At 50.0% G+C, this 25882-nt stretch overlaps 3 protein-coding genes across 7 annotated transcripts; 2 read left to right on the forward strand and 1 right to left on the reverse strand.

Moving 5' to 3' along the window:
* The first annotated feature begins 2446 nt into the window (after positions 1-2446).
* NLRX1 (NLR family member X1) lies at positions 2447-13868 on the forward strand. Of its 2 annotated transcripts, none has more exons than XM_039866617.1 (10): positions 2447-2710; positions 4317-4444; positions 5003-5072; positions 5514-5602; positions 6163-6782; positions 7176-7997; positions 10568-11163; positions 11435-11521; positions 12296-12547; positions 13009-13868. In XM_039866617.1, exons 2-10 carry the CDS (start codon positions 4375-4377, stop codon positions 13328-13330), a joined length of 2928 nt encoding a protein of 975 aa, XP_039722551.1. In that variant the 5' UTR covers positions 2447-2710; positions 4317-4374; the 3' UTR covers positions 13331-13868. The 2 variants fall into 2 exon arrangements, with proteins under 2 accessions (XP_039722551.1, XP_039722552.1); XM_039866618.1 differs by having other exon boundaries at positions 12296-12483; positions 13009-13162.
* On the forward strand, positions 13154-18861 carry NHERF4 (NHERF family PDZ scaffold protein 4). 4 transcript variants are annotated; one of them, XM_039866647.1, is made up of 11 exons: positions 14021-14356; positions 14724-14751; positions 14861-14934; positions 15253-15464; positions 15723-15912; positions 16006-16142; positions 16408-16612; positions 16856-17052; positions 17151-17378; positions 17545-17745; positions 17994-18861. In XM_039866647.1, exons 1-11 carry the CDS (start codon positions 14341-14343, stop codon positions 18021-18023), a joined length of 1518 nt encoding a protein of 505 aa, XP_039722581.1. In that variant the 5' UTR covers positions 14021-14340; the 3' UTR covers positions 18024-18861. The 4 variants fall into 4 exon arrangements, 1 of the variants encoding a protein (XP_039722581.1); XR_005653686.1 differs by lacking the exon at positions 14021-14356 and adding an exon at positions 13154-13288 and having other exon boundaries at positions 17151-17745; XR_005653684.1 differs by having other exon boundaries at positions 14721-14751; positions 17151-17745.
* Positions 18862-19509: 648 nt separating this feature from the next.
* DRC12 (dynein regulatory complex subunit 12 homolog) lies at positions 19510-23376 on the reverse strand. Its single transcript, XM_039866651.1, is given in 8 exon segments — positions 19510-19658; positions 19661-19769; positions 20040-20170; positions 21295-21387; positions 21911-22030; positions 22427-22492; positions 22921-22997; positions 23302-23376. Coding segments are annotated over 7 exon segments (615 nt in total). The 5' UTR covers positions 22991-22997; positions 23302-23376; the 3' UTR covers positions 19510-19632.
* Positions 23377-25882: the final 2506 nt, after the last annotated feature.

Genomic DNA, 25882 nt, shown 5'->3' on the forward strand with positions numbered 1-25882 from the left:
GTTAGCAGTACTGAAGGGCAATGAGAAGTAGGAAAACCCCTGCAACCTAAGCTCTAGGTCGAGAGTGGCAGGGAACTCACTGACTCACCCGAGCTTTCCTCTTCTCTTTCTCTCTTCTTACCTGTTGGGCCACATTTATCAGGGCCAAGCCATCAGCCACCAGGACTGCAGATAGGTCTGGTAGCCTGAGGTTTAGAGTAGGCAATTGTTCAGAAGTCCTTGAGGGACCCAAGAAGCAGCATATTGTCTCATCCTCTTCTGTTCTGACCCTGAAGCCCAGGGACTGAAGAAAGGGACTGGTGTCAACCTTGTCAGCTGCCTGGAACACTTTAATTGTGCCATGTGTGGAGCTAAGCGCTCCAAACTAGATTTGAGTCCATTCTCTGATTAGGTGCTTTTCTGGAGATGAGCTGAGTTTGTTTCTTATGGGGGTTGGGAGTAGGAGTAGGAAATGGAAAGAAGTCTAACTCCTGAGATTCTAGCTAGCTTTAGGGGGCATTCTGGGTGCCATCTTCTCCCAGCAGTAATGCCAGTATATGGCTCCTTATGGTGGCACAAAATTCTTAAGACTCTTCATCTTTACTCTTTCTCTTTTAAAATGCAAACACTCCTGGAAGACTAAAACATTTATAAATTCACACATTTGTAAGTTCCCCTGGGAACTAAGGAAATGAACAGCTAATCTGGAGCCAGCAAAGGCCATTCAGGCACAGAGAATAGTTGTAGAGTGACTCACATATTTTCGAAGAAAGCTCTTTTGATTCTTACAGCAACCCCAAGAGGCTACTAGGATGGGTATTATCATTTCGTCCTTTTACAGAGAAGGAAACCCAAGGCTTGGATAAGTGACTTGAGCAAACTCTCAAGATATGGTGCTTTCGCCACTATGAAGCACCTGTAATTTGTCCCACTAGTGCCAGCAACCTGCACAGGTGGGGTATAAATACTTCCTGCCCAACCAGGCAGGTTTTGAAATGGACCCATTTACCTTGAGTACCAACCTTCCTGGACTTGGAGATCATCTTAAATGTAGTCACCTCTGTATCAGAGCCTGTGCAAGGTGTTGAAGAGCAGAAATGACCAAGACTATTCTCCATGTGATGGCTGTACAGCACCTGGCATCCTATCTTGAGGTCAGATGATAGAACACATGCTCACAGCATGACTCACAGTACTTCAGTCTGCAAGAGGCTAGTCAAATTAAATGTTATTAATAAAGCCTACAAGACTGTCATAACGGCTAAGAGTTGGGGGAGAGGAACAGCTTGCTCTGAGCTGTGCCCAGTAACTGCAGCTGGGGGCTTGTCTGCTTCTCATGACTAGATAAGTAAAGTGAAGCTAAATGAGACCTCAGGCCCAAAATGGGCCTCTGGTCACCCCTGAGACCATATTCATAGGGTTGCTCTACTTCCCCCAATTCCTTTCTACTCCCCTTTCAGAACTTCTCTTGAAAGGCAAATTTGCCATTTTCCCTGCTGCTTGGAATGCCCTTCTCTTCCCTAACTTATTTTTTATGATCCAGTTCAAATGTTACCTCCTCTGCCAGAGGCAGTTAGTAACTTCCTCTCCCAGGTTCTCCTAAGCCTTCTGTCTCTGAAGTGCTATCATTTGGGCCTCGTGGAGGGGAGCTGCTATGGGCTGGTTCCTGAATGCCTTGTTCTAGTTGTTCAGTAGTACCCCAATACCATGTGTTCAGTGAATGAACAAATGTATAAATGACATATCAACAGTCTTCAGTTTGGTTGGAGAGTAGAGATCACATAGCCCTCTTCCCAACCCGGTGGAACTCTATGCGTTCCCTGTTGCACAGCTCTGTTCAGTGCACATTGCACACCATGTTTGCATGTGGAGGCATGCCCTGGCTGTGGGTGGTGGGTGGCTCCTCCATCAGCTACATTGGAAGCAGAGGGATGGGGGTGGAGGCTTTGAGGACCAGGAAGCCCAGGGCTAGGCCCTGATTGAGCGCCAGACAAGAAGAGCAGGTTGGGGTGGGAACTGTTTCTCAGGCCCCATTCTTTCTGCTTCCTTGACTAAAGAAGTGACCAGAAGCTGTACACAGAGGTCTGGAGTCTGAAGAGAGCCAGGTACGGAAGAAAGGACCCAAGAAGGCCCTGACTCAGATCTCTGCCAGGAGGTTGGCTGAGGAGTTAAAGAGGCAAGCAGAGGGAATAATAATCTGGGAATGGGTAGGTGCCTCAGGGAAGCCCAGGGGTGAGGTAGGAAGATCCAGGCCCGGGATTCCAGTTCTGGCTCTGTCGCTTCCAAATTGGATCATCCTGCGCGAGTCGCTTCACCTTTCCAAACTGCAGTTCCTCCTTCTGTAAAATGGGCATTACAACAACCCTCGACTGAGAGGTGGTCAGTGAGGTAATTGGAAAGGACTGGCGTTTGGTAACCTGCAGAGGGCAGTCCTAGAGGCGGGGCCCGCCGGGATTGAACGCTGTACTCACGGAAGGCGGGAGCGACGCAGGAACAGATGGGGAAGAAGTAAGTCTCCGCCCCGAGCCTGCTCTCCCGGGCACTCGGCCCCTCTCTCTGTCCCCCTTCTCCCAGGACCCCGAGGACCCCGAGCGCCTGGGTTCGTTCTCTCCCGTACCCGCTGCCGGGGCCGGATGCCAGGGCGGGCAGGCAAGAAGCGCCGCGCTGGGGCCTCTGGGAGCAAGCGGGAGACGCCGGCAGTCAACCGACTCCTGGGCCTGGGCAGCCTTGGGTAAAAAAGCCTAGTCAGCTGGATCTCCCCTCGCCCTGGGCGGGACTGCAGCGCGGAGCCTGGCAGGGCCGGGACGCGGCGGGGCGGAGGTTGGGGGGTGGGGCGGTGCTACGCAAGTAAGGCGGGGAGTTCGCGACCCGGACGAGTAGGACGCAGCTGGTGCGCTGAGTGGTGGGCTTTCTGGCACGCTCCCCCGTGGGTTCTGAAGCCAACTGGAACTAGAAGAGCTGTTTGGGACTTAGTTTGGGGGGAGGAGCACTGGGCTTGTGGGAGCACAGCCCTTGTACTTTTCCTGCTGTGCCTTCTTTTTTACTGCCGCGTTGACCTGGGGTGATCTTGGAAGCGTTGGCCTCACCACCACCCCATTCCCTCCGTGAGTCCTTTCTTGGGCTAGTGGCCCTGGATATGATTTAATTGCACTGAGCTGGTTTCCCCAAGCTTCATCAGCTTTCCAGGGCTCTCTCTTAATCCTCCAGTCCTTGGGACTCCTGCTCAGAGTGCCAGCTTGCCCTTTCACTGGTTGGCCCTGCTAGCAGGTGAGCCCAGCAGACCCAGTTCTCCCTAAGTGTGCCCTGCCCAGTAAGGAGCCACATCTCTAGAGACCAGGTGCCAAGTAGCACACTTCACTAAAGGGAGCTCAGAGAGATCAGGAAAGACTTCCCAGGAGAGAGGACCTTAGAGTAGGGTCTTAGGAGGTTGGGTATGATTCTTTCACAGGGAAGAATGGTCATTCCAATCTGAATAAAGCATAGGAACAAAGTTAGGAAACCGAGCAAGAATTCAGTGAGCCTGACTAATGAGATGTGGGTCAGGGCAAACTCATAAAAATTAGCTCGTGTGGGCCAGATGTTTGGACTGTACATGTAACCTAGGATTTTAGGGAGGTGATTGGTGGCTTAAATGAAGGACTGGAATGGGATAAGACTGAAGACAGAGACCAGTGAGGAGAAGAGAGTCCCCGGAAGTCCGCAGAGGGTCTGAGCACAGGGACAGCAGGGACAATGCAATAGGAACAGGCTGCCAAAGCACAGACAGGAGGAATCTGTAGGACTGTTCCATCTCTGAAGGAGGGAGGAAGGATTGAAGACAAAAGTCAGATTTCTAATCCTGTGATTGGGAAGATTGCAGTGAAGTAACTAAAAGGGGAGGGGAATGGTGAGTTCAGTTTTACATGTGAAAAGCTTGAAACCAAGGCAGGATATCCATATGTCAAGTAGGAAGTCCATTCATTTATTTATTACTTATGCCTGCCTCAAAGGCAGCTTACATAAAAGTCACAGAGAAACTAAAATGATAAAACTGTTAAAACTCAGCTAAAAGGACCTGATAGCTAGGGGAAAAAAGCAAAGGGGAGTGGATAATTATTACTGGAAGATGTTGGCTCCAGAAAGCCACTGAAAATGAACGTAGGACTCATCTGAGCTTTCTGGCAGCCAAACAAAAAAAATGGCTATAGGAGAGGAGGTGATCTGAAGGCCAAGCCAGGGCTTTGGCAATGCTGACTTAAGGAAAGTCTGATGCTCTCCCGAGGAGAGCCTTGCATAGGAAGGTAGGTGTGGGGAAGTGTTTGGGTGTGTGTGGTCCATTTATACCATTCTTCTTTCAGAGGAACAGGATAGAAGGTGGTGTGTTATGTCCCCTGGGCTCTGACCTTCTCTCCTACCATGAGGTGGAGCCGCCCTTTGCCCAGGGCCTTTTGGGGCCCTGGTCTGGGAAGAGCACTCCAGCCATCAGGTAAGCGGGAAGCAGGAGTTTCTGTTTCTACCTTTCCCTTCCTCTTCATAGTCCAGATGGTGCCTCCCAAGAGGGCAAGGATCCAGACACCTGATGTGCTAGTCTCAGCTCTATGATTCACTAGCTGTTGGCCTTGGGCAGGTCACCTTATCTCTCTGAACTTTTTTTCCCATCCTAAAATAAGGAAGTCAGACTAGGTGATTTTCGAGAGTCCCTGTAGCTATATAAGTCCAGGAACACTGGTCTGATTTCATTTTGTATTCAACAAATATTTTTGGAGTGCCTGCTATGTGCCAGACCCTGTGCTAAGTTAAGTTCTAAGTATATAATTGTGAATAAAAACAAATGTGATCCTGCACTCACGGTGGGAGAAATGGAAATAAATGTTAATAAAATAATCACATAAAATATAAAATTGCATAATAATGGCTACAAAGGGACAGTATATGATACTATGAAAGCAAATAATGGAAAATTTGATGCAGACATGGGATCTGTGTGTTGATGAGGAAATCTGGACGGGATCTGGATGCTGTTTCTTCTCTTTTCTCTCTGTAGATGAACGCATCCCTTTCCTGATCCACTGGAATTGGGCCCTTAAAGGGGAGTGTCCCCTGGGCCCCCCTAGGTGAGACCTTGGTGTCATACCTTAGAACACATCTGAGCACAGCAGAGTAGCCTGAAAAGAATCAAGACTTGGAGAGAGCTGGATCTCCTGGGGGGGGAGGTTGGTCTCCTGGAGTGGGAAGGGTACAGTCAACTACCAGGCTTAAGAGGAAGTTGGCTTACATCATCTGCAGTATAAGTCATAGTTGTCAGCCAGTGGGAGGATCTATGGGAAGTGGGTAGGGTCTGGCAGTGAGGAGCCTGAGTGCTAGACAGGCAGTGATGGAAGGCCGAAGGGCTACGGATGAGACCTTAGTCCCTGAGAAGGATGTAAGCATCAGAGAGTCTCAACTTGGGTGTTCAGGATTGGGTCTGGATCTCAGCCAGAAGTTCATCAATCCAGAGAGGCTTGGAATCTGAGCCTGTAGCCAAGCCCCAGCTCATCCCTTCTCCTTGCTCCTAGGGCCTTTCTACGCCACCATGGAAGCTCAGTGGGCAGTGGTCCCCCATCAGGGAGGCATAAACAGTTGTTCTGGAGCACCTCTGCAACTGGTAAAGAGATTGGTTCTTCAGTCAGCCTAGGGAGAGGGACTGGCTGGGATCTCAGTGGGAGGTGGGATGGAGAGAGAGGGTCCTGGGGGGAGAAGCAGGCAGGAAGAAGGAGCCACAGAGGACTCACTGCCATCACCCATCAATGGGCTCACCCTCCTTCACCCTATCATCAATATGTCCATATATCCCTTCCTGTAACACTCATGCAATGCACACGTACTGTGTACAAAGTCTTGGGAGAGATTTACTATCCCTACCATCAAAACACTGGGTCTAGAAGTCAAGCGAAGATTGCACGTAGATATAACAGGGAAATCAGTCGACCCAGGCTCAGCATCACTCATCCCATGGTTCCCCACTTTCTGCCTCAGTGGTTCCAAACTTTTGGACACTCTATATTTTCTGAGGGAATCCTGTGTGCCTAGCACCCTTTTGGGCCCCAGCATCTCCTGGTGCTGTCTTGACTCTGCAGCCTGACCCTACTACTACCCTGACTGGCTCTAAGCTCTTACATCTCCTGGCCCCTTTCCCTGACCCATTATCTTTGCCTTCCCATCCAGAAGCCATACAGCGGCATCGCCGGAACCTGGCTGAGTGGTTCAGTCGGCTTCCCAGGGAAGAGCGCCAGTTTGGCCCGACCTTTGCACTAGACACAGTCCATGTGGACCCTGTGATCCGTGAGTGCACCCCCGATGAGCTGCTTCGCCCACCTTCGGTGCTGGCCCTGGAACATCAATTGCCCCCAGCCAGGCTTCCTACCCTGGCCCTGTCTCAACTCTTTGACCCAGATGCCTGTGGGCGCCGGGTGCAGACAGTAGTTCTGTATGGGACGGTGGGCACAGGCAAGAGCACACTGGTGCGAAAGATGGTCTTGGACTGGTGTTATGGGCGGCTGCCAGCCTTCGAGCTGCTCATCCCCTTCTCCTGCGAGGACCTGTCATCCCTGGGCCCTGCCCCTGCCTCCTTGTGCCAACTTGTGGCCCAGCGCTACGTGCCCCTGAAAGAGATTCTGCCCCTGATGGCCGCCACTGGGTCCCGCCTACTCTTTGTGCTCCATGGCTTGGAGCATCTCAATCTCGACTTCCGGCTGGCAGGCACAGGGCTTTGCAGTAACCCTGAACAGCCAGAGGTGCCAGCTGCGATTATAGTCAATCTGCTGCGGAAATACATGCTGCCTGAGGTAGGTTGTCCCCTGCCTCTCCCTGCCACCTCTGCCCCTGATTTGCCACCTAAGGATTTTTGTGTCCTGGGCCCTCATGTTTATTGGGTAGGAGTATAGGCCCTGGGTTAGTTCAAATCGTGACCCCTCCACTTCCCAACTGTGTGTCTTTGAACAAGTCACTAATTTCCCCAAGCTTCTGTTTCTTTCTCTCCTTGAGTTGTAATGATCAAATGAGATAACTGCATACAAACTGCTTGACACAGTGACTTGGCTCATAGTAGGTGCTTAGTGATTGTTAGTTATAATTTTTATCATCTTCATCCTTGAACACTAAATCTTCAGGTTCTCCCTAGGGAGTGAGGCAGTCAGGATATCAAGGTCTTTCTTAACCCTCAAACATGTTCTTCCCAGGCCAGCATTCTGGTGACCACCCGGCCCTCTGCCATTGGCCGTATCCCCAGCAAGTATGTGGGCCGCTATGGTGAGATCTGCGGCTTCTCTGATACCAACCTGCAGAAACTCTATTTCCAGCTCCGCCTCAATCAGCCAGACTGCGGGCACAGTGCTGGGGGTGCAGGTGTTTCAGCCACACCAGCTCAGCGTGACAACCTGGTAGAGATGCTCTCTAGGAACCTGGAAGGGCACCACCAGATCGCTGCTGCTTGCTTCCTGCCCTCTTATTGTTGGCTTGTCTGTGCCACCTTGCACTTCCTGCATGCCCCCACGCCAGCTGGCCAAACCCTCACAAGCATCTATACCAGCTTCCTGCGTCTAAACTTCAGTGGGGAGATGCTAGACAGCACTGACCCCTCCAAGTTGTCCCTGATGGCCTATGCAGCCCGAACCATGGGTAAGTTGGCCTATGAGGGGGTATCTTCTCGTAAGACTTACTTCTCTGAAGAGGATGTCCATGGCTGCCTGGAAGCTGGCATCAGGACAGAAGAGGAGTTTCAGCTGCTACATGTCTTCCGCCGGGATGCCCTGAGATTTTTTCTAGCCCCATGCGTGGAGCCGGGGCACCTGGGCACCTTTGTGTTCACTGTACCTGCCATGCAGGAATACCTGGCTGCCCTCTACATTGTGTTAGGTTTGCGTAAGACAACTCTGCAGCAAGTGGGCAAGGAATTGGCTGAGCTTGTGGGCCGTGTCGGGGAGGACGTCAGCCTGGTCCTGAGCATCGTGGCCAAGTTGCTGCCCCTGCGGGCCTTGCCTCTACTCTTCAACCTGCTTAAGGTAACAGCCCAGGACCCCAGGCTATCAGCCTCCTGCTCCCCATTCACCCCTTCCTCCTCTCCCAGAAGAAAACTGCTACTTCATACATAGCTGTGAATCTTCTTCTTGGTTCTGGTTTTAGATTTGGGCAATCTGGATTTTAGTAGGATTGGTGTATAAGGAAGGGAGAGAGAGAAACCAAAAGGTTGGGGAAGGCTTGGATGCTGTGAATTTGAGGGTTTGGGGACTTTAATAATAATCTTACAACCCTAAAACGGTTTTCTTTTGCAGCTCTCCTAGTCTTTGTTGCTAGGAGGCAGGAGTCACTATAGTTCAGGGTCCATCCTCTGCTTTGCAGGTCCAGACACTCAATTGTATCTGTTCCCCTAGAGGTGATTAGACTCTGGGAGTGATGACTCATCCTAACTGAATCAACAGAGACAGGTTTATAAAGCAGATGCCATTTTATTAATTTATACCAGGAGAATAAATGCACTGGTAATTGGCTTAGGACAGTCTGTCTGGGGTGCAGGTCCACTCCAGAAACCAAATTACAGGCCTGAGAACTGCTATGAGCAGAGTGGCTATGCTAAGTTTTTAAGGAGAAGAAGGATCCAGTCTCTGCTGATGTCTGCCAGGTGCCTTATAAATGAAATACTATTATGATCCTTTTTACAAATGAGGAACCTGAGGCGCACAGAGGCTAAGGAACTTGTCTAAGATCACTTGGATAGTAAATAGAATAGCTGGGATCTGAGTCCAGGTTTCATGATTCTGAATCCTGTGCTTTTTGTGCCAAACTTTACTGATACTTTGTGGATATTACTGTTAAGCTATGGCACCTTGCTAGGTAACCCTTGTCCTCTCTAGGAATGTTTTAGCAACTGGTCTTGAGGAGGCAGAGCCATGGTCGGTGCTGGCAAAATTTCAACAAGTTTTCCTTTTCATAGGTAGCAAAGCATAAGGGTTAAGAATGAGGATTCAGTGATGCAGCTACCTGGGTTCAAATCCAGGCTCTACCACTTAACTAGCTGTGTGACCTTGGACAGGTTGCTTAATCTCTCTGGATTTCAGGCTCCTTATCTCTTAAATAGGAATAATAATAGAATCAATAATCATTGGCCTAATAGGAGGATTAAATGTATTCATCCTCAGGGCCTGGCACCTAGTAAGTGCTATTTAATTGTTAAAAATAAAAATAGGCTCAGGCAGCCCACCCCTTCTCACACTATTGCCTCTGACGGGGAGGTAATGGCCATTGCTTAGGCCACCCCACCCCTTTGAGGATGTGCTTGCCTTATCTGAATTGCAATGAGAGGTTGTGGTCTCCTGATGGGATCCGGAAAGCCCCTCCATTCTTCGATAGTGTACCAGAATTGTTAGCACCATGGACTCCCAAGCCCTCTCCAAGGGAGGGTTGCCTAGCCAAGGACTGGTCCCATCTACTTCTTCCTGCTCCTATTGATGCATCTTCCCAGGGTGACATTTTTCTCACTCCATCCCCAGATGAATGTTGGGGGAGGGGCACTAAAACATCCACAGCAGGAACTTCACCTATAAAAAGAAAAAAACAAAACCAAACATTGGAGGAGGCACCGCAAAACAATCTCGTGGCCTACTGCCAGAGGAAGAGATCCCTCTTTTCTTTTTAGAACCATTGCAAGGACAGGCGATGATGTTGCAAACCTCCCAAACATTCATTTCTTCAACAAATATTTGAGTGCCTGCTGTGAGCCAGGCAGTGTGTTAGATCTTGAGGAAAAAACAACAAAACCCAGGTTTCTGCCTTTTTGTTGGTACAGTCTGAACACAAACATGTCAGGTTAACTTTGTAATTAAAAAGTATGGTAAATGCCTGGAAAGCAAAGTTTCAGGTGCTGAGTGTATAATGTGGCACCTGGGTTGGCGGAATAAGGAAAGCCTCTGTGCAGGAATCGCATTTAGTCTGATTCCTGGAGGATTAGCCAGGAGGAGAATTGGGGGTTAAACACCTCAGGAAAAGTATACAGCTTTGAAGGAGGAGAAACCTTGGCACTGTTATAAAAGAGAAAGAGGGAGCGAGCTGCAAGGACAGAAGCAGAGTGAGGATGAGAGGCCTGTGAAGACACTGTGGTCGGCAGAGACCAAATGTTGCAGGGTCTTGAACTAGTAGGAGTGAATTCAGTCATCATTGTTCAGATAATGATGTGAAGGTGGTGATGTATTTATAACACCTAGCCTGGTTCCAAACTAACTGAATAATATATGCTAATTCCTTCCCACCACCTCCTGGGCTTGAAAATGTATGGGGTGTTTGGGAAAAACAAAGAATTTATGTCTGAAGTTCATGAGACAAGTGTTGAAAGATGACTCTGAAAAGATCAAATCAGGGCCAAATTATGAAGTTTTATATTTTGCACAGGCAGTGGCAAGCCAGAGAAGGTGTTGCAGCAGGGAAATAAATAAATCATGCTGTGAGTTCAAGAGACAATGCAAGGCTGGAGCAGTAGGGGAACATGTACCTTAAGCTGAGCCGAGAAGGCTGAGCAGGCATGTGAAGCTGAGCAGGCACGTGGGAAGCTGCGGTGCCTTTCCCTTGCTTCTTTTCCCAGGTGGTTCCACGAGTGTTTGGGCGCATGGTGGGTAAAAGCCGTGAAGCGGTGGCCCAGGCCATGGTGCTGGAGATGTTCCGAGAGGAGGATTACTACAATGACGACGTCTTGGACCAGATGGGTGCCAGTATCCTGGGTGTGGAGGGCCCCCGGCGCCACCCAGATGAACCCCCTGAGGATGAGGTGTTTGAGCTTTTCCCCATGTTCATGGGAGGGCTTCTCTCTGCTCACAATCGAGCCGTGCTGGCTCAGCTTGGCTGCCCCATCAAGAACCTGGATGCCCTGGAGAATGCCCAGGCTATCAAGAAGAAGCTGGGCAAGCTGGGACGGCAGGTGCTGCCCCCCTCGGAGCTTCTTGACCACCTCTTCTTCCATTACGAGTTCCAGAATCAGCGTTTTTCTGCTGAGGTGCTCAGCTCCCTGCGCCAGCTCAACCTGGCGGGTGTGCGCATGACACCCCTCAAATGCACAGTGGTGGCAGCTGTACTGGGCAGTGGAAGGCATGCTCTGGATGAAGTGAACTTGGCTTCCTGCCAGCTGGACCCTGCTGGGATACGCACACTCATGCCTGTCTTCCTACGTGCCCGGAAGCTGGGGTGAGGACCTCATGCACAGGCATGAAGAAAGGAGAGGGTTGGAGGTGAAGAGGTGAGAAGAGAAGGTGCTAGGGAAACCAAAGGTACTGAGGAAAGACCAAGGGGTGGGATGGAGAAGTCTAGTATGGGTGGAGGTGACAGAGCAACAGAAGGGAGGGCAGTGTGGACTGCAAGAAGCAGGATGGTGAGAAAGGGGCCCAGTGAGTGGGCAAGCTCCATGCTGAACTCCTTCCTTGGTTTCTCACCTTCCCTCTGGCACCTTCTGCTCCAGTTTGCAACTCAACAGCCTGGGCCCTGAGGCCTGCAGAGACCTCCGAGACCTGCTGCTGCATGACCAGTGCCAAATTACCACCCTGCGGTGAGTGCCCTGGGAGTGGGCTGGAAGGAGGCTTTGGGCATTCTGATGGCCAGCTAAGGTCAAGGATGTGCCCCTTGACTCAGTATGCCTGGCACAGGCCCACCCGTGGTGTAGTACAGGGGGTAGGAGTCTTGTCCCGTCCTGCCCCTAGGTCCAGTACAAGCAGTAGGGCGAGGGGGGTGGGGTGAGATGCTACCAGCAACAGGTGCTAAGAAAGCCTCTCATGTGGCTAAAATTAGCCTGGGGGAGGGTTGGGGGTGGAATAATACCCAGCCTGGTTGCCTGGTAACAGTGTCACTTATCTCCTCCCAGGATTTTCCCTATACCTCACAAGGATACCCCTAATGATGGGCACTCAATAGATGCTCCTAAAGTATTGACTGGTTTACTTGGAACTCAAACTTCTGGGTTCCCATTTTCTGGTTAGAATAAGGGAGGTGAATGAGGAGAGAATAAGGGAGGGCGATAAGGATGGGGCGTCAGGGTCTGGGGAGTAGGTGAGACAAGGAGGAAGAAAGGAAATGGTAACAATGAAAAGGAAGAGGAGAAGGGAATCAATAAAGGAGAATGGAAGGAGAGAGATGAGAGGAGAAGCCAGCTTCCACCCCATTTTCCCTCTGCAGTGTACCACACTGCTATTCCTCCATCCTTTTCTCCTAGATCTACATTTCTCTGAGTCCAGGCTGGTTTCTGCCCCAGGCTGTGTACCCTTTTGGCCCAAGCACAGGGTGTCTGCCATGGGCCCTTATAACATTGGGGTGCTTGTGGCCGTAGGCTGTCCAACAATCCACTGACGGCAGCAGGTGTGGCCTTGCTGGTAGAGGGGCTAGCGGGAAACACCTCTCTGACACACCTGTCCCTGCTACACACGGGCCTTGGAGATGAGGGCCTGGTGCTGCTGGCTGCCCAGCTGGAGCGTAACCAACAGCTACAGGAGCTGAACGTGGCCTACAATGGCGCAGGTGACACAGCGGCCCTGGCTCTGGCCAAGGCTGCCCGGGAGCATCCCTCTCTGGAGCTGCTGCAGTGAGTCTTGTCACTCGCTGGTTATTGCCTTTCCCCAGCCTGGCTCTGTTCCGCAGCCTCAGTTTTCCTTCCCTCTCTCCACTGTGCTTTTTCTACTCTAGGGGGCGGGCCTGGGCCTGTCCTGTCTTCCTGGCTTCTGACTTGATGCTTGTCAACCTGCTTCTGTGCCAGCCCACCCTCTGTGATTAGCCCTTACCCTACCCTGATTTTCTACCACCATTTTCTCCTATGGTCCTGGTGGCCCCCACTCCTACTGTCCCTGGTCCCACTAAATTCTAGTGTCATCCCTGTTTCCCATTGGTCACCACCCTCCATCTTTGGCTTATTGCAGACACACCCCATTACATTCCATAACCAGGGTCTGAGTTGTGAAACCCCCTCACTCTTTGTCCACCCACCACCTTCTACCCCTCCTTCTCAGAGCCTTGCTGAATGACACCTACTCTTCTCTCTCCTGCTAGCCTCTACTTCAATGAGCTGAGCTCAGAGGGCCGCCAGGTCCTGCGAGACTTGGGGAGCACTGCTGAAGGCAGTGCCCGAGTAGTGGTATCGCTGACAGAGGGGACAGCAGTGTCCGAGTACTCGTCGGTGATTCTCAATGAAGTCCAGCGGAACCTCAGCAGCTGGGATCGGGGCCGGGTCCAGCGCCACCTTGAGCTACTGCTGCGGGATCTGGAAGATAACCGAGGAGCCACCCTTAATCCTTGGCGCAAGGCCCAGCTGCTTCGAGTGGAGGGCGAGGTCAGGGCCCTCCTGGAACAGTTGGGAGGCCCTGGAAGCTGAGATAGTGGCAGCAGGCACCTAGCTGTGTGACCCCTGGCCCCAAGCCCTTTCCCTCTGTGGCCTCCTGGCTTGTACTGCTACTTCTAGAAAGATCCCTTCGGGGCCGGAGGCAAAAGAATGGGCACAGCTGTGCCAGCGGTCCTCCTGGAACATGTCCAGCCAGTGCTCCCAAGTCAGGAATTTCCAGGGTCATGGAACATGTCTCCTTTCCCTTGGGCTAGAAGGACCAGAGGATATGGCATTTTGGTAGCCAAATTGCCCTGTAGCGCCACCACCAACCTTGCCTCTCTCTCTTCTCAAGGAGCCTCTGTGCCACCAGGGGGTACACTTCTTAGTCTGCCTTGCCAGGGGTGTTACTGTCTAGTTGTGTCGGAGGGCTTCTACCTCCTGCTTTTATGCTTTCTGTGGACCCTGAGTGGCCCGTAGCCACTTGCTCCTCAGCCTCATGCTCCCCTTACCACAATGGTACCCATGCTCAGTGGCCCTGAGAGGCATGTGTGCCAATTGGTGCTATTAAAAAACTGTGTCTTCCACCTAACTGTGGCCTCTTCCTTGCCTGGTGCTTTCAAGAAAGGGTACTTTCTTGGTCATTCTGGTTAAACTACTGACCACTTTTTGTTACAGGTGGTTCTTAGGTACTAGGTTCAGAAACAGTGAGGGCTGGGGGTACCCATGAAGAAGATACTGGTGTATGAGTCTGCCATGCGGGGCTGTAGGACGTCTGTCACCCTGTTCATACGTACTTAGCCCAGGCTTGGACAGTCTACTTTCCTCTGCACATATGGGGCGCTGGGACAGCAGCAGAGTCTCCGGAGGAGTTGGGGCCCAGGGATTGAGGCAGGAGGAACATGCATGCTTCCCCAGGATTAAGACTCTCCTCTGTTAACCATTACCCCACTGCTTCCAGGGCAGCGTCTTCAAGGAGGCGGGACGTGGGGGCGTAAGTGGGAGGGTCAGCTGGTTTAGATGGACCTTGTCCCTATCCTGAGCACTAAGTCCTTGATCCAACTATGGAGTCAGCCGCAGGTAGGAGGCCGGGAGAAATCCCCTGGAGGGAACTTTAGGGCTGTCAGAGGGCAGATTGGGAGGCTGAGGTTTTAGGACCAGGTTTTAGGGCTTGGAGCCTTGATGCAAATAGACTGGAATTCAGGAGAGGAGGTGAGTTGATATGTTAGTTTTCCTGGTCCACGCCCTGTACTGATATGTTCAGATTTCTGCGCCATGACCTGGGGGGAGGGGAAGAAAGGGGAAGGGAAGACCCTTTTGGAGCAAAACAGAGGGGTAAGTCCTGAGTTTGTGGGTTCCCCTAAGTTCTTTGAGTTAATGACCATGGAAGAGGGGTTTGGGGAGGGGTATAATGCACCTCTCTTCCCCTCACCCCCTTGCCCAGCAGATCTCCAGGACATGTCCTCATTAACTCTGTAAGTAGTATACTATGAATGGTTGGGGCAAGGGGAGGAGGGACTTGAGGGTGAGGAAGCTCTTCAGCTGCCATTAGAACCTCAAGTAGAGTTGGGGACCTCCTTGCAGGAAGTTTGAGTTTAACCCGAAGCTGGGCATTGATAATCCTGTCCTGTCCCTGGCTGAAGACCAAGACCCCTCTGGTAACTCCCTCACTGCCTGGGCAACCATTCCCCTTCCCCAGAGGCATCAGGGTTCCATGCACTACTCCCATCTCCTTGGTAACCACTCACTCTGTCTCCCTCTGAAAACAGCCTTGGTTGGTAATAACTATGGGGCAGAGGAGGGGGCCAGGCATTTCCTTCTATCCTAGCCACTCTGCCCACACAGTGTTTGGCTCCACTGCCCAACACCCACATGGTGCTCTATCAAGGGGGCAGGATCTGCCAGGCACAAGTTGACTTGTACTTGGGCCACATTCCTCCTCCTCCACCTTTTGTGCTGCCTACCTCCCCCTCCAGATCTCTGGAGCTTGGAGCGGCCTCGATTCTGTCTGCTAAGCAAAGAGAAGGGCAGGAGTTTTGGCTTCCACATACAGCAGGAGCTGGGCAGGGCCAGGCATGCAGTGTGCAGGGTGGAGCCAGGCACCTCTGCCCAGCGCCAAGGTCTTCGGGAAGGAGACCGGATCCTGGGGGTGAATAACCATATCGTGGAACATGAAGACTCTGAGGTGGTAAGGTTGGGCTGAGACTCCCCGTGGTATAGGAGAATGTTCCATAGCAACTCAGGGAGAGAGAAGCTGGGGTCATCTCCCCAGGTATATGGGGACAGGACCCAAGCCTCAACCTCCCCCACATCCCAGGATTTAAGGGTGTCCAGATTGGAATAGTTTACTGAAGGCATCCAGAGAGCTGATTCGCATGGTGAAAAATGTTGGTTCCATTGGCAAGAGGGGCCGGCTCCAGCCTCACCGGATTTGCCTTCTGTTTAGGTGGTGCGCCGTATCCGGGCCAGTGGTCCTCGGGTGTTGCTGATGGTTTTGGCGAAGCATGTGCATGATATGGTCCGAGTTCAGCGGGGGAATGGTGCCCGTCTCTGTCCTACTCTTGGCCCAGGGGTCCGGCCACGGCTGTGCCACATAGTGAAAGATGAGGGTGGCTTTGGCTTTAGTGTCACCCACAGTAAGCTTAGAGGTTCAGGAGGGAGGTCAAGAGAGGGATCTCAGCCCTGCTTCAGGTGTCCAGCAGACTAATACTTTTTTTTTTGGCTTGCAGAACATCAGGGTTCTTTCTGGTTGGTGCCGAGTACTGGAGGAGCAGCTGAGCGGGCAGGGGTGCCCCCTGGGGCCCGACTCTTAGAAGTGAATGGGGTCAGTGTGGAGAACTTCACCTATAACCAACTCAGCAGGAAGGTATGGCTGCCTGCTTCCCCATTCCTCCTCTACCCTTCTGGGCCTGGGGCCCCTGCCTCAGGAAGCAGACTCCTCCACCAAACACCTAATGCCCTGATCTGAACTTGTACCTCCATCACCATCCTTTTCTTTACAGTTTGTGCTAGGCCCTTCTCTCCCCTACCTTTAATGCCTCATTCCTAGGCCTGGAAAGAGGGGCTGTGAGGAGGTGCCCGCCTCTGCCCTCCCAGGTAGTTGACGCTGAGGCCCTGGTGGGTCCCCACAGCTTTGGCAGAGTGGAGAGCAGGTAACCCTGCTTGTGGCAGGGCCAGAGGTGGAGGAACGGTGTCGCCAGCTGGGAATGCCTCTGGCTGCACCCCTGGCAGAGGGCTGGGCACTTCCCACCAAGCCCCGCTGTCTGCACCTAGAGAAAGGACCCCAGGGCTTCGGGTTCCTGCTCCGGGAAGAGAAGGGCCTTGGAGGTCACCTTGGTGAGTGGGAGCCCTGGGGATGGGAAGGGAAGGTGGGCCCTGGAGTGGGCACGTAACTGTATATATGTGTGTGTGTATACACATACACTTCTCAGTGCACATGAGTGGTGTCCTTGTCTGAGCCTCAGCCCTGGGTCACCTTCCCCTGTGTACCCCCTGGTTAGTCCCCCAGTGTGCACATGATGGCCTGGGCTGGCACTGGGGGTAAGTGGGGGAGGAGCAGTGAGGATGTCTATGTCCCAGGGCAGTTTCTGTGGGAGGTGGACCCAGGACTGCCAGCTGAGAGGGCCGGGATGAAGGCTGGAGACCGGCTGGTGGCTGTGGCTGGGGAGAGTGTGGAGGGGCTGGGCCATGAGGAGACAGTTTCCAGGATCCGGGCACAGGGCTCCCATGTCTCTCTCACTGTCGTCGACCCTGAGGCTGACCGCTTCTTCAGCATGGTGCGAACTGAGGGACAAGGGTTAGGGTGGGGGCAGGAATAGAGCAGGGCTCAGGTGGAGGGAGAAGCAACAGGTTTGTTTGATTTGCCTCCTTCCAGGTTCGCTTGTCCCCGCTCCTCTTCCTCGAGAACACAGAGGCTCCTCACTCTCTCCAGGATACCTGCTTAGTCTCTCTGGTTGAGACCAAGGACCCTCCAGTTGAAGATACAGCTGTGCCTCCTGTCCCATGTGGCTCCCGCCAGTGCTTTCTTTACCCCGGGCCTGGTGGTGGCTATGGCTTCCAACTCAGCTGTGTGGCCAGTGGGCGATGTGTCTTCATCTCCCAGGTGACTGATGCCCCATGGGCCATGGATCCTATCAATATTTGCCTCCTGATGAGTCTTCCTTTCCTTCTCTCACAGAGCCTTAGAGCAACCAGAAAATTTTTCCATGGTGTTCTATGTTCTGTATCCAACCTTTCCACACCCCTCCTCCCACCCCTGATGCTACCAGGTGACCCTAGGAGGCTCAGCTGCCCGGGCAGGGCTGCAAAAGGGAGATGTGATTCTGGAGGTGAACGGGTATTCTGTGGGTGGAGAGAATGACCTGGAGAGGCTTCAGCAACTGTCTGAGGCTGAGCCACCCCTGTGCCTGAAGCTGGCGACCAGGTCTCCACAGGACTTAGAAGCTTGGATTCCCCCAGGGGCTGGAGAGGTGAGAAAGAGACAGAGGGACTGTGAGCAGCCAGAGTAGGGCAGAAGGAAACCAGAGAGGTGGGCAGAGCAGGAGGGCTGCAGGGTGAAGCATGGTGGGGCACGCTGGTTGGGACTTTAGCCATAGTAGATGGGGACAGAAGGACCCATGAAACAAGTTCCATTCCTGGGCGTTCCAGTGCAGGTGGGGGTAGGGAAAAGGAACTCTTCTAGTCCTTGAATGACTTTCTCCTTTCTCTCTCTGCTTAGGACTGTGCTCTAGCTTCAGATCTGCTGTAGCACTCCTCTCCTTGGCACAGACCTACCCATTGGCTTTCCTGTCTTCACTCTCCAGCCTGAGGTGGTAGGAGCTGATCCGCTCTCTTTAAGCCAGAAACTGGACCTCTAGGACTCTGGACAATCAATCACAGGCTTGCCCAGGGTCTCCCTTTTCCCTTCCTTTCATTGGGCCTAACTCTCAGAAGAGGGTATGGTCAGAGGCCTCAGGTGGGTCCAATAGGAAGCCTCCCCTCTGACTTCAGAGGAAGTCATGTGGGAGCTTTGCGAGCTGTGCCTAAGGATGAAATTCTGCCTGAGATGAGTGGTATACTTTTGTGTTTTATAATAAGTGTATATTTGGTCTTCATATGTATTCCTGGCACAGAGTCCCTAAAACCCTTGGAATTTTATAAGTAATAAGAGTCATAAAGGGTTCTTTTGTTATTTGTAAAAAGCTCCTTTAACCACACCTAATTTTGTTGGTGAGGTGACTTTTGGAAGCACCTAAGGATTCGGGGCTGGTTGCCAGGGGAACCAACCATGTGCTTAGAAGGTTGGAACTTTTAGCCCTCCCGCCACCCCGCCCTGGCCTCCTGGGAGGGGAGAGGGGCTGGAGGTTGAATTAATCACTAATGACCAATGGTTTAATTAATATGCTTATATAATTAAGCCTCCATAAAAATCCAAAAGGAGTAGGTTCAGAGAACTTCCAGGTTGCCAAACATGTGGAGATGCTGGGAGGGTGGCACACCTGGAGAGGGTGGAAGCTTCCATGCGCATATCCTGCCCTAGGCATCTCTTCCATCTGGCTGTTCCTGAGTTGTATCCTTTATAATAAACTGGTAATCCAGTATGGAAACTGTTTCTCTGAGTTCTGTGAGCTGCTCTAGCAAATGATAGAACCTGAGCAACCTCTGATCTATAGCCAGTTGGTCAGAAGCACAGGTGACAACCTGGGTTTGGGATTGGTATATTGTGGCACTGAGTCCTTAACCTATGGAATCTCTAGGTAGATAGTGTAAGAATTGAGTTAAATTGTAGGACACCAAGCTGGTGTCCACAGAAGAGTGGGAGAATTGCTAGGTGTGGGGAAAACCCCTACATATTTGGTGGCCAGAAGTAAAGTAATACTGAGAGTATTGTAGTAGAATAGAGAAAAAAGTTTTCCCTTTTTCTGTGAGCTATAGGCTGGTTAGGATCGAAGCCATCTGGAACTTGCCTGAGGCATGACTCCAGGACTCTGGGATGTATTGACAAGGGTTTGGAGACCAGTTACACTTTAGGATTGTGGGGGCTGGTGCCTGGTCACTGTTGGTCCATCACAGAAATGGCCTTTTCCCACAAATCTGGCTGCCTGTATTTGTGTGGGTGGGGGTAGGAGGCAGTAGTTCGAAGGGACCAAAAAGGCCCCAGGCCCAAAGGGCAGGACCTACTTTTCTAGGAAAAGTTGAGACCTCGTCAAATTTCTCTTCTATCATTCAGCCTTCAGGCTAATGGGTCAGCTCAGAACTGAGATGTTCTCATGAGAGGCACTCATCTTTGCCAAAAAGCCACAACCCAAATTTCCATTGACTTCTACATCAAGACAGCTTTATTGCTGGGGCCTCAGAGAGCCCCAGAGACTATATGCTTAAAGCCTCAAAGATCCAGGGGGTTCAGTCCAAACTGGCAGAGCTGCTCCTTGTGCCTGGCGTGGAGTCTCAGCACAGCCTCATCCCACTGAGGCTTGATGGCCCTCAGCTTAGCCAAGAGTTGGTCCAGGCTGCCCTGTAGACACTAAGCTTTAGGCCCCCGGAAGGGTGAAGGGTGAGGGGTGCCCCAGGTTGGTCTGTAAGCTCTCTTTACCAGTGTTTCTTTAAAGTCCTTATCCTTAGTGGGTGGGCATGGTTTCATTCCCTGGCTGTCTGTCCCTCAAGATAGAGCAGAGTTCCCTTTGGAGATGCTTCTTCTCCTCTGTCATTGTCACACTAGTTGGGGTTTATGGTGATGGGGGAGTGATGGGTACTGGGATGATTGGCTTCAGAGAGTGGTGCTTACATGTAAGATTTCTTCATACTTGGCCTCCATGTCTGCTACATGGGTCCGAAGCTGAGCCAGAGTCTGGTCCCGCTCACTGAGGGCCTGCTTAGCCTCTCTCTGTGCAGCCTCAGCCTCCCTCTGGCATGTCTCTGGTGGGGTGGGGTGAAAGCAGATTTGAGGGGGTGGGATGGGAGAACTGAAAGGATGAAAGAGGATAGGATGGTGACACTTTACCCTTGAACAGAGTCTCTAAAGGTACCCAAAGAGTAGAACATGAATGAGATCATTCCAGACTCCCCTAAAATCCTTGTAAAAAATCCTTTCCCAAAATCCTTGTAAAAAATTGAAATACCATTACAGAATAGTAGAGACAGTAGCAGGCTTGGGACAAGAAATCTGGGTCCCAAATCTGGTTGTCACTACCTGTGTAACATAGGGTATGTTTCTCTCTGAGCCTCAGTTTCTTCATCTTTAAAGAGAGAATGTCACATACTTGTAGGCTTGCTGTGTGAGTTAAATGTGATAATGTATGGGAAAGCACCTAATATATAGGAAGTGCTCAATAAGGATTGATTTCATTTAAATTTGAGATAAGGCAAAGATTAGGAAAAGAATTCAGGGTCTGCATGGCAAATAAACAACTCTTGAATAACAATAGCCAGACAAAAGCAAAATATTTTAGAATAAATAAACTTTGAGGCCAAAATAGTGAAAAATCTTGTGTGCCATGCTAAAATATTTCAACTCTGTCCTGAAACCAAGAGGGAAGAAAAAAAAACTTCCTGTTTTTTAATGTTTGCTTATTTGGATATATTTGCTTATTTGCTTATTTTATTATTCATTTATTTAGCAAATAGTTATTTAAGGTCTACCATGCCCTAAGCCTTGAAGATATGGAAGTTAATAAGTTAGATATTTTCCCTTAATTTTGTTTTAAAAATCAGCTAAACTAAGAGGAAATACATTTTGCTTATGAGAGACATGGCAGGGGTGGGGAAGAACTGGATTTGGAGAGACTATTGAGAGGGGGAAATGGGGTGAGAGACTTATGTCTTCTTTACTCAGGACTTTTTAAAAATCTTAATAAGACTTAAGATTTTTGCCATCTTGAACCCTCTGTTCCAATCCTCAGTGGTGGAAGAGTCAATGGGGGAAAATGATACAAGAGCCTAGATTGCAGTTTTCTAGAGAAGGACCTTTAAAGTCCACCCCTTCAGGCGGGACCCCTTCAGTGATCCTTGGAGAGAAAGGGCTTAGAGGGTGGGAAGCCTACCTAGTTGCACCTGAAGGCCCCTCACTTCTTGCTCCAGCTGCCTGCTGCGAGTTTCCATCTCCTCTTGCAGGGCCCGGCACTGACAACTCATCTCTGTGGTGGGGGCAGTGGGCAGCCACAGACCCAGTGGAGATGGAGCAGTGGAGAAAGGAAGGGAAATTGTAGGTGTGTGAGACTCTGCTTGGTCCAATGGGACAGAAGCATAAAGGCCTTCTTGGTTCTCGTGGTGATTCTGAGGAGCTGGGAGACCCTGAAAACCTGGGGAAGAGCTAGGAAACCAGACCCTTTTCCTCCGTGCCAGCTCAGGATGGGGATTGTAGTCCTTCTCCCTACTCATTCCCATGGGATGAATAAGACCAAAGTTATGACTGCATTTTGTAACCCATAAAGCATCAACAGTGTGGCATCAGGCACCATGGAAGGTCCCTGCCTGGAATCTTAGATGCCTTCTTTTCCTTCCTTCAGGTTCCTGCCTGATTTGTGCTGTGCTGGGAAGGCTGAGACTAGGCATGGCAGATGAAAATCCTTCTTGTTTCTCTTCCTTGTATCCTCTGGCCCTCTCGGTTGTCCTCTTCCAGGCCCCTGTCTCTTGCCTACCTGCTTGACTGCCACACACCTGCATATATGGCCTTCCTTTCACTTCGAGCCCCTTCCAGTTCAGCCTCCAGCCCTTGCAACCTTTGCTTCAGTTCTTCTGCAGAAGCCTTGGCTTGGCGGGCCTCATCCCTTCGCAGAGCTGTGAATAGTGCCAAAGCAGCTCTCAGCACCGGCTGGGGACCCTACTTAATAGCCCCCATGGGCTTGATGGGCTCTGCCCACTTCTGGAAACCTGGCAGCAGGCTTCCAGACTCTAATTCTCATTCTGGGTTTATTCCCCCACGCTCCCCACTCCCAAAGAATCCCATGGGCTCTTCATTACTAAAAAGCAAAAACTCCCTCTAGGTTCTGGCTCATTAGCCCTCACTGTCCACCCCTTCCTCATAATCCTAATTCATGACAATCTTTTTCTACTAGGAGATGGTTAGAGGTCAGCTTAGCCCCCCACCATAGCTCCAACCCTCCAAGCCTCCAAGGATACAGAAATGCCCCATTGGCCTACCTCTATCACCCCCAGGGCTTCCATCCTTCTTACCCAAGTGGTCTTGCAGCAACTCCTTTTCCAACACTGTCAGCCTGTGTGTGGATTTGGCTTCCACATCTGCCCTGGCAAGTTGGCAGAGCCTCAGCTTATGTTCTCAGACTTCCTTACTCTCCTCCCATCCTCATCCCACACTTTGGACTTTCTTTCTGCAAGAGATCTGAGGACTCTAAATGAGGTATCTCTGATGGCAGAATCTTCTGAGTTTATCACTGTGTCCTCATTGTCCAGTACATAGTAGGTTCTCAAAATATGTGTAATGAACATATAAGGAAGACAGAGCCAAAGGGTCTCAAGGGAGGGTTGGGTACCAATTTTCCCACTTTCCTAGCTCCTTGGACCCTGCATATGAAGAGATGAAGAGGGAGGGTCAAGAAAGCTTTGTCTTGTCATGCAGAGGGCTGAATTTTCTCTGGAGCAGCTCTGCTTGGTCTCAGAGACAGAGCATGGAGAAGCAGGGGCCCTCACCTCCAACCACCCTGACTCACCAGCACCTGCGTTCTTTTTCTTCTCCTGTGCCCCAGCTTTCATCCTTTTTCCTTTGGTCTTAGGTGGCATCTTCTTGCTGTCCTAGGGGAGGGAGGGGACTTATATTTAGGTCTGGACATGGGGATGCTTTCCTGATCCCTAGACTGAACCAAGAATCCCAGGGGAGTTAGAGTTCTAGTCTCCAAATCTATCTCTTATACTTTCTAGAAGCTTCTATACTTGATCTCCTTGAAACCTTAGGCAAGGCTGAGGTCAAGGGGAGGATGGAGCTGTTCCTCTCTATCAGTCAGGCTCTACGTACAGCAATCACTCTTCTCAACCCTCTTTTGGAAAAAATAAATCTCAGTACTTGGTCCCTTCCCTCTTCCCATCATCCTTACCCTGACTTTTCCTTCCTATAGGAATCTCTTGCCTCTGTTGTGTGTCCCTGTGGAGTGACCCACTCATGGGGAGGGGCAGAGAAAAGGCCAACCAGCTAGGAGTTTGAGGAGGAGCCTGGGTTTCTAGGAACCAATCCAAGGTGGCAAATTTCCTTCAGGGGCAGGACTGAGAACTGGAAGTTTGGGTTTCCAGAGACTACACGTAGTCCAGGCAACTGGGAAACACCGGAGTTCATAGGAAGGTGGAATAGGCTAAGTATAAAGCTTAAAATACCAAGGTTTCAGAGGGCCAATTCTCTCCCAATCCCAAAATCCAAATGTAGTTTGAGGAGAAAGGGCTTTGGAGCCAATTAGCTGTGATTCACTTCCATGTAGCACTCACTGCCTGCAATTGGAGACTTACATATGACATTTACACATCAGAAATAAAGTTGTTGTATTGATACAGAGGAAAAGGACTGATGGTAGCCATTGGGGACAATTTACATCCCTAGATCTCATTAGCAAAATGACGTTATTAGGCTTAAACTGAAGATCTTTTCAGGAAAGCATATTATGGGATGTGCGGGAAAGAAATGCATGAGAAGGTAGATGAGAGAGTTTCCCACTTGAGAGAAATGAGACACAGAGAAGAGGTAGATGCATGGATTCCAGGGTGCTGACCTAGAGGGGTGGATGAATAGAAGCAAGGGCACTAGTTAGAGACAAGAGCTGTGAGTTCTAGTCCCTCCCTCTGGAGATGTAAACTTCGGCAAACCATTTAACTTTGTTCAGCCTCAGTTTCCTGGTCTTTAAATCTTAGATTTTGTAAATCCTGAAAGGCCTAGGTTTTAACTGAGGATTTACAGGGCTATTTTCTCTCATGGTTACTTTATTTATTTCCTCTCTTCTCTTATTCCCTTATGTGGTTGATTTTTAGATTAGCGCTGAGAAACTACTTCAGCTCTGGGCAGTATTGATTTGTTGGGGCTCCCTCTAGTGGACGTGCTTGACCTTCTCTGGAGTCTCTCAAATTTTTCTATTTAAATTATTTATACGATAATGTTGGAGGTGCTCCCTCTTGGGGATACTTCCTAGCATCTTCCTGAAGTCATGGATGGTTGGAAAAACAAATTTGGGAAAGGGAGTATGATGAATGACTTGCCCTTGTTGGGAGCCTTGTCATCTCTCGGCCACCTGGATCTCTGGGCACCTTACTTGCTATAATGAAAACAGTAGAAACTTTAGGACTCTTCCCTTTGTGATTTAAGGGAACCGCAGACTCCTTCTTTAGCTATTTCTATCTCTGTCCCCTGCAACATTTTTGGTCTGTTGTTAGGAGCAGATCTGAAGAAATAGAGATGAAATCTGGGAATAAAAAATCCTTCCTTGGGGAATCAGGCAGATTCAAGCAGAGGCTGATTCATGTTGATTTGTCACCTTCATGACTGCAAGGTATTTCTCTGACCTTTTGGACATTTTACAGAGTAAAGAAAAGAACCAGGGTGGTCCTTTTAGGTGCTTACAGTTCTGATTACCTCAGATAATATTCACTTTTTCCAAATATGGAGAATACATTTTTTTTTCTTGAAGCATGTTTTTCATTTATTCTTCCTTCAAAACTCTCTCTCCCTGCCTAGGAATGCAGTAGAAGATCCTGTCTCAGTTATTCTAAGCTGGAAGCCTGTTTGGAAATGTTTTTCGTGAAATGATTAGTGTCTCCATTTGCTGATGCATGGAATGACAAATTGAGGACAGAGATTACAAAATACAAACAACATATCATACCTCAGAAGAGCATTTACTTTTCAAATATGTTCAGTCAACCGACTTTCAGGTGCAGAATGAGGATGTGGTTTGGGGTGAAGATGAAATAGAATAAGAAAAGTGTCACATGTTATATGATGTGATACAAACTGAGTTAGCTCTAGAATAACCCAGGAATGAGAATGACATTGTAACCAACAATCCAATCCTATACTCCATTAAATCTAGGATTTGACTATGAGGGAAAAAAATACCCTTGTGTACCTACACTGTGCTAGGTACTGTGGAAGACCAAAGCCAATAAGATAGTATAGCATAAATTAATGTGTGGGAGTTGTAAGAAATAAATAGTTATGGAAATTTAGAGGAGGGAAGGATTATTTCTAGCTGGAATGTCTGGGTAGAGTTTTAAAGAGTGGATTGGATTTTAATAATACCCTTTAGGGCAGAGGGAATGCTTTGAGTAATGATTATGAAAAAAAGAATTGTGATATTCTGTGACTTGGTAGTCACTCAGCCTAGGATATATGTATTGGAATAGTGTAAACCTACAAGGTAGTTTGGAATTAGATCATGACTGTTAACTTCAATCAGGAGAAAGGGGGAGTGTAAAGTTTTTTGTGATGCTGTCAAAACTATACTTTAAGAAGCCTAGTCTAGTGGCAGGATGGATTGGAGGCAGCAGGACAACCAGTGAGAAAAAGTTTCAATTGACCAGGGAAGAGAAAAGGAGAGCCTGCAGCTAGAGCAGTAGCACTAGGGATGTTAAGTTTTGACCATAATCTAAGAGCTTTGCCTACATTTTTCCTTGGGAGAGAGTCATAACTCTTTCTAG

This window comes from Pteropus medius, unplaced genomic scaffold (assembly GCF_902729225.1).
Source record: "Pteropus medius unplaced genomic scaffold, Ma_sr-lr_union100, whole genome shotgun sequence".
Lineage (NCBI taxonomy): Eukaryota > Metazoa > Chordata > Mammalia > Chiroptera > Pteropodidae > Pteropus > Pteropus medius.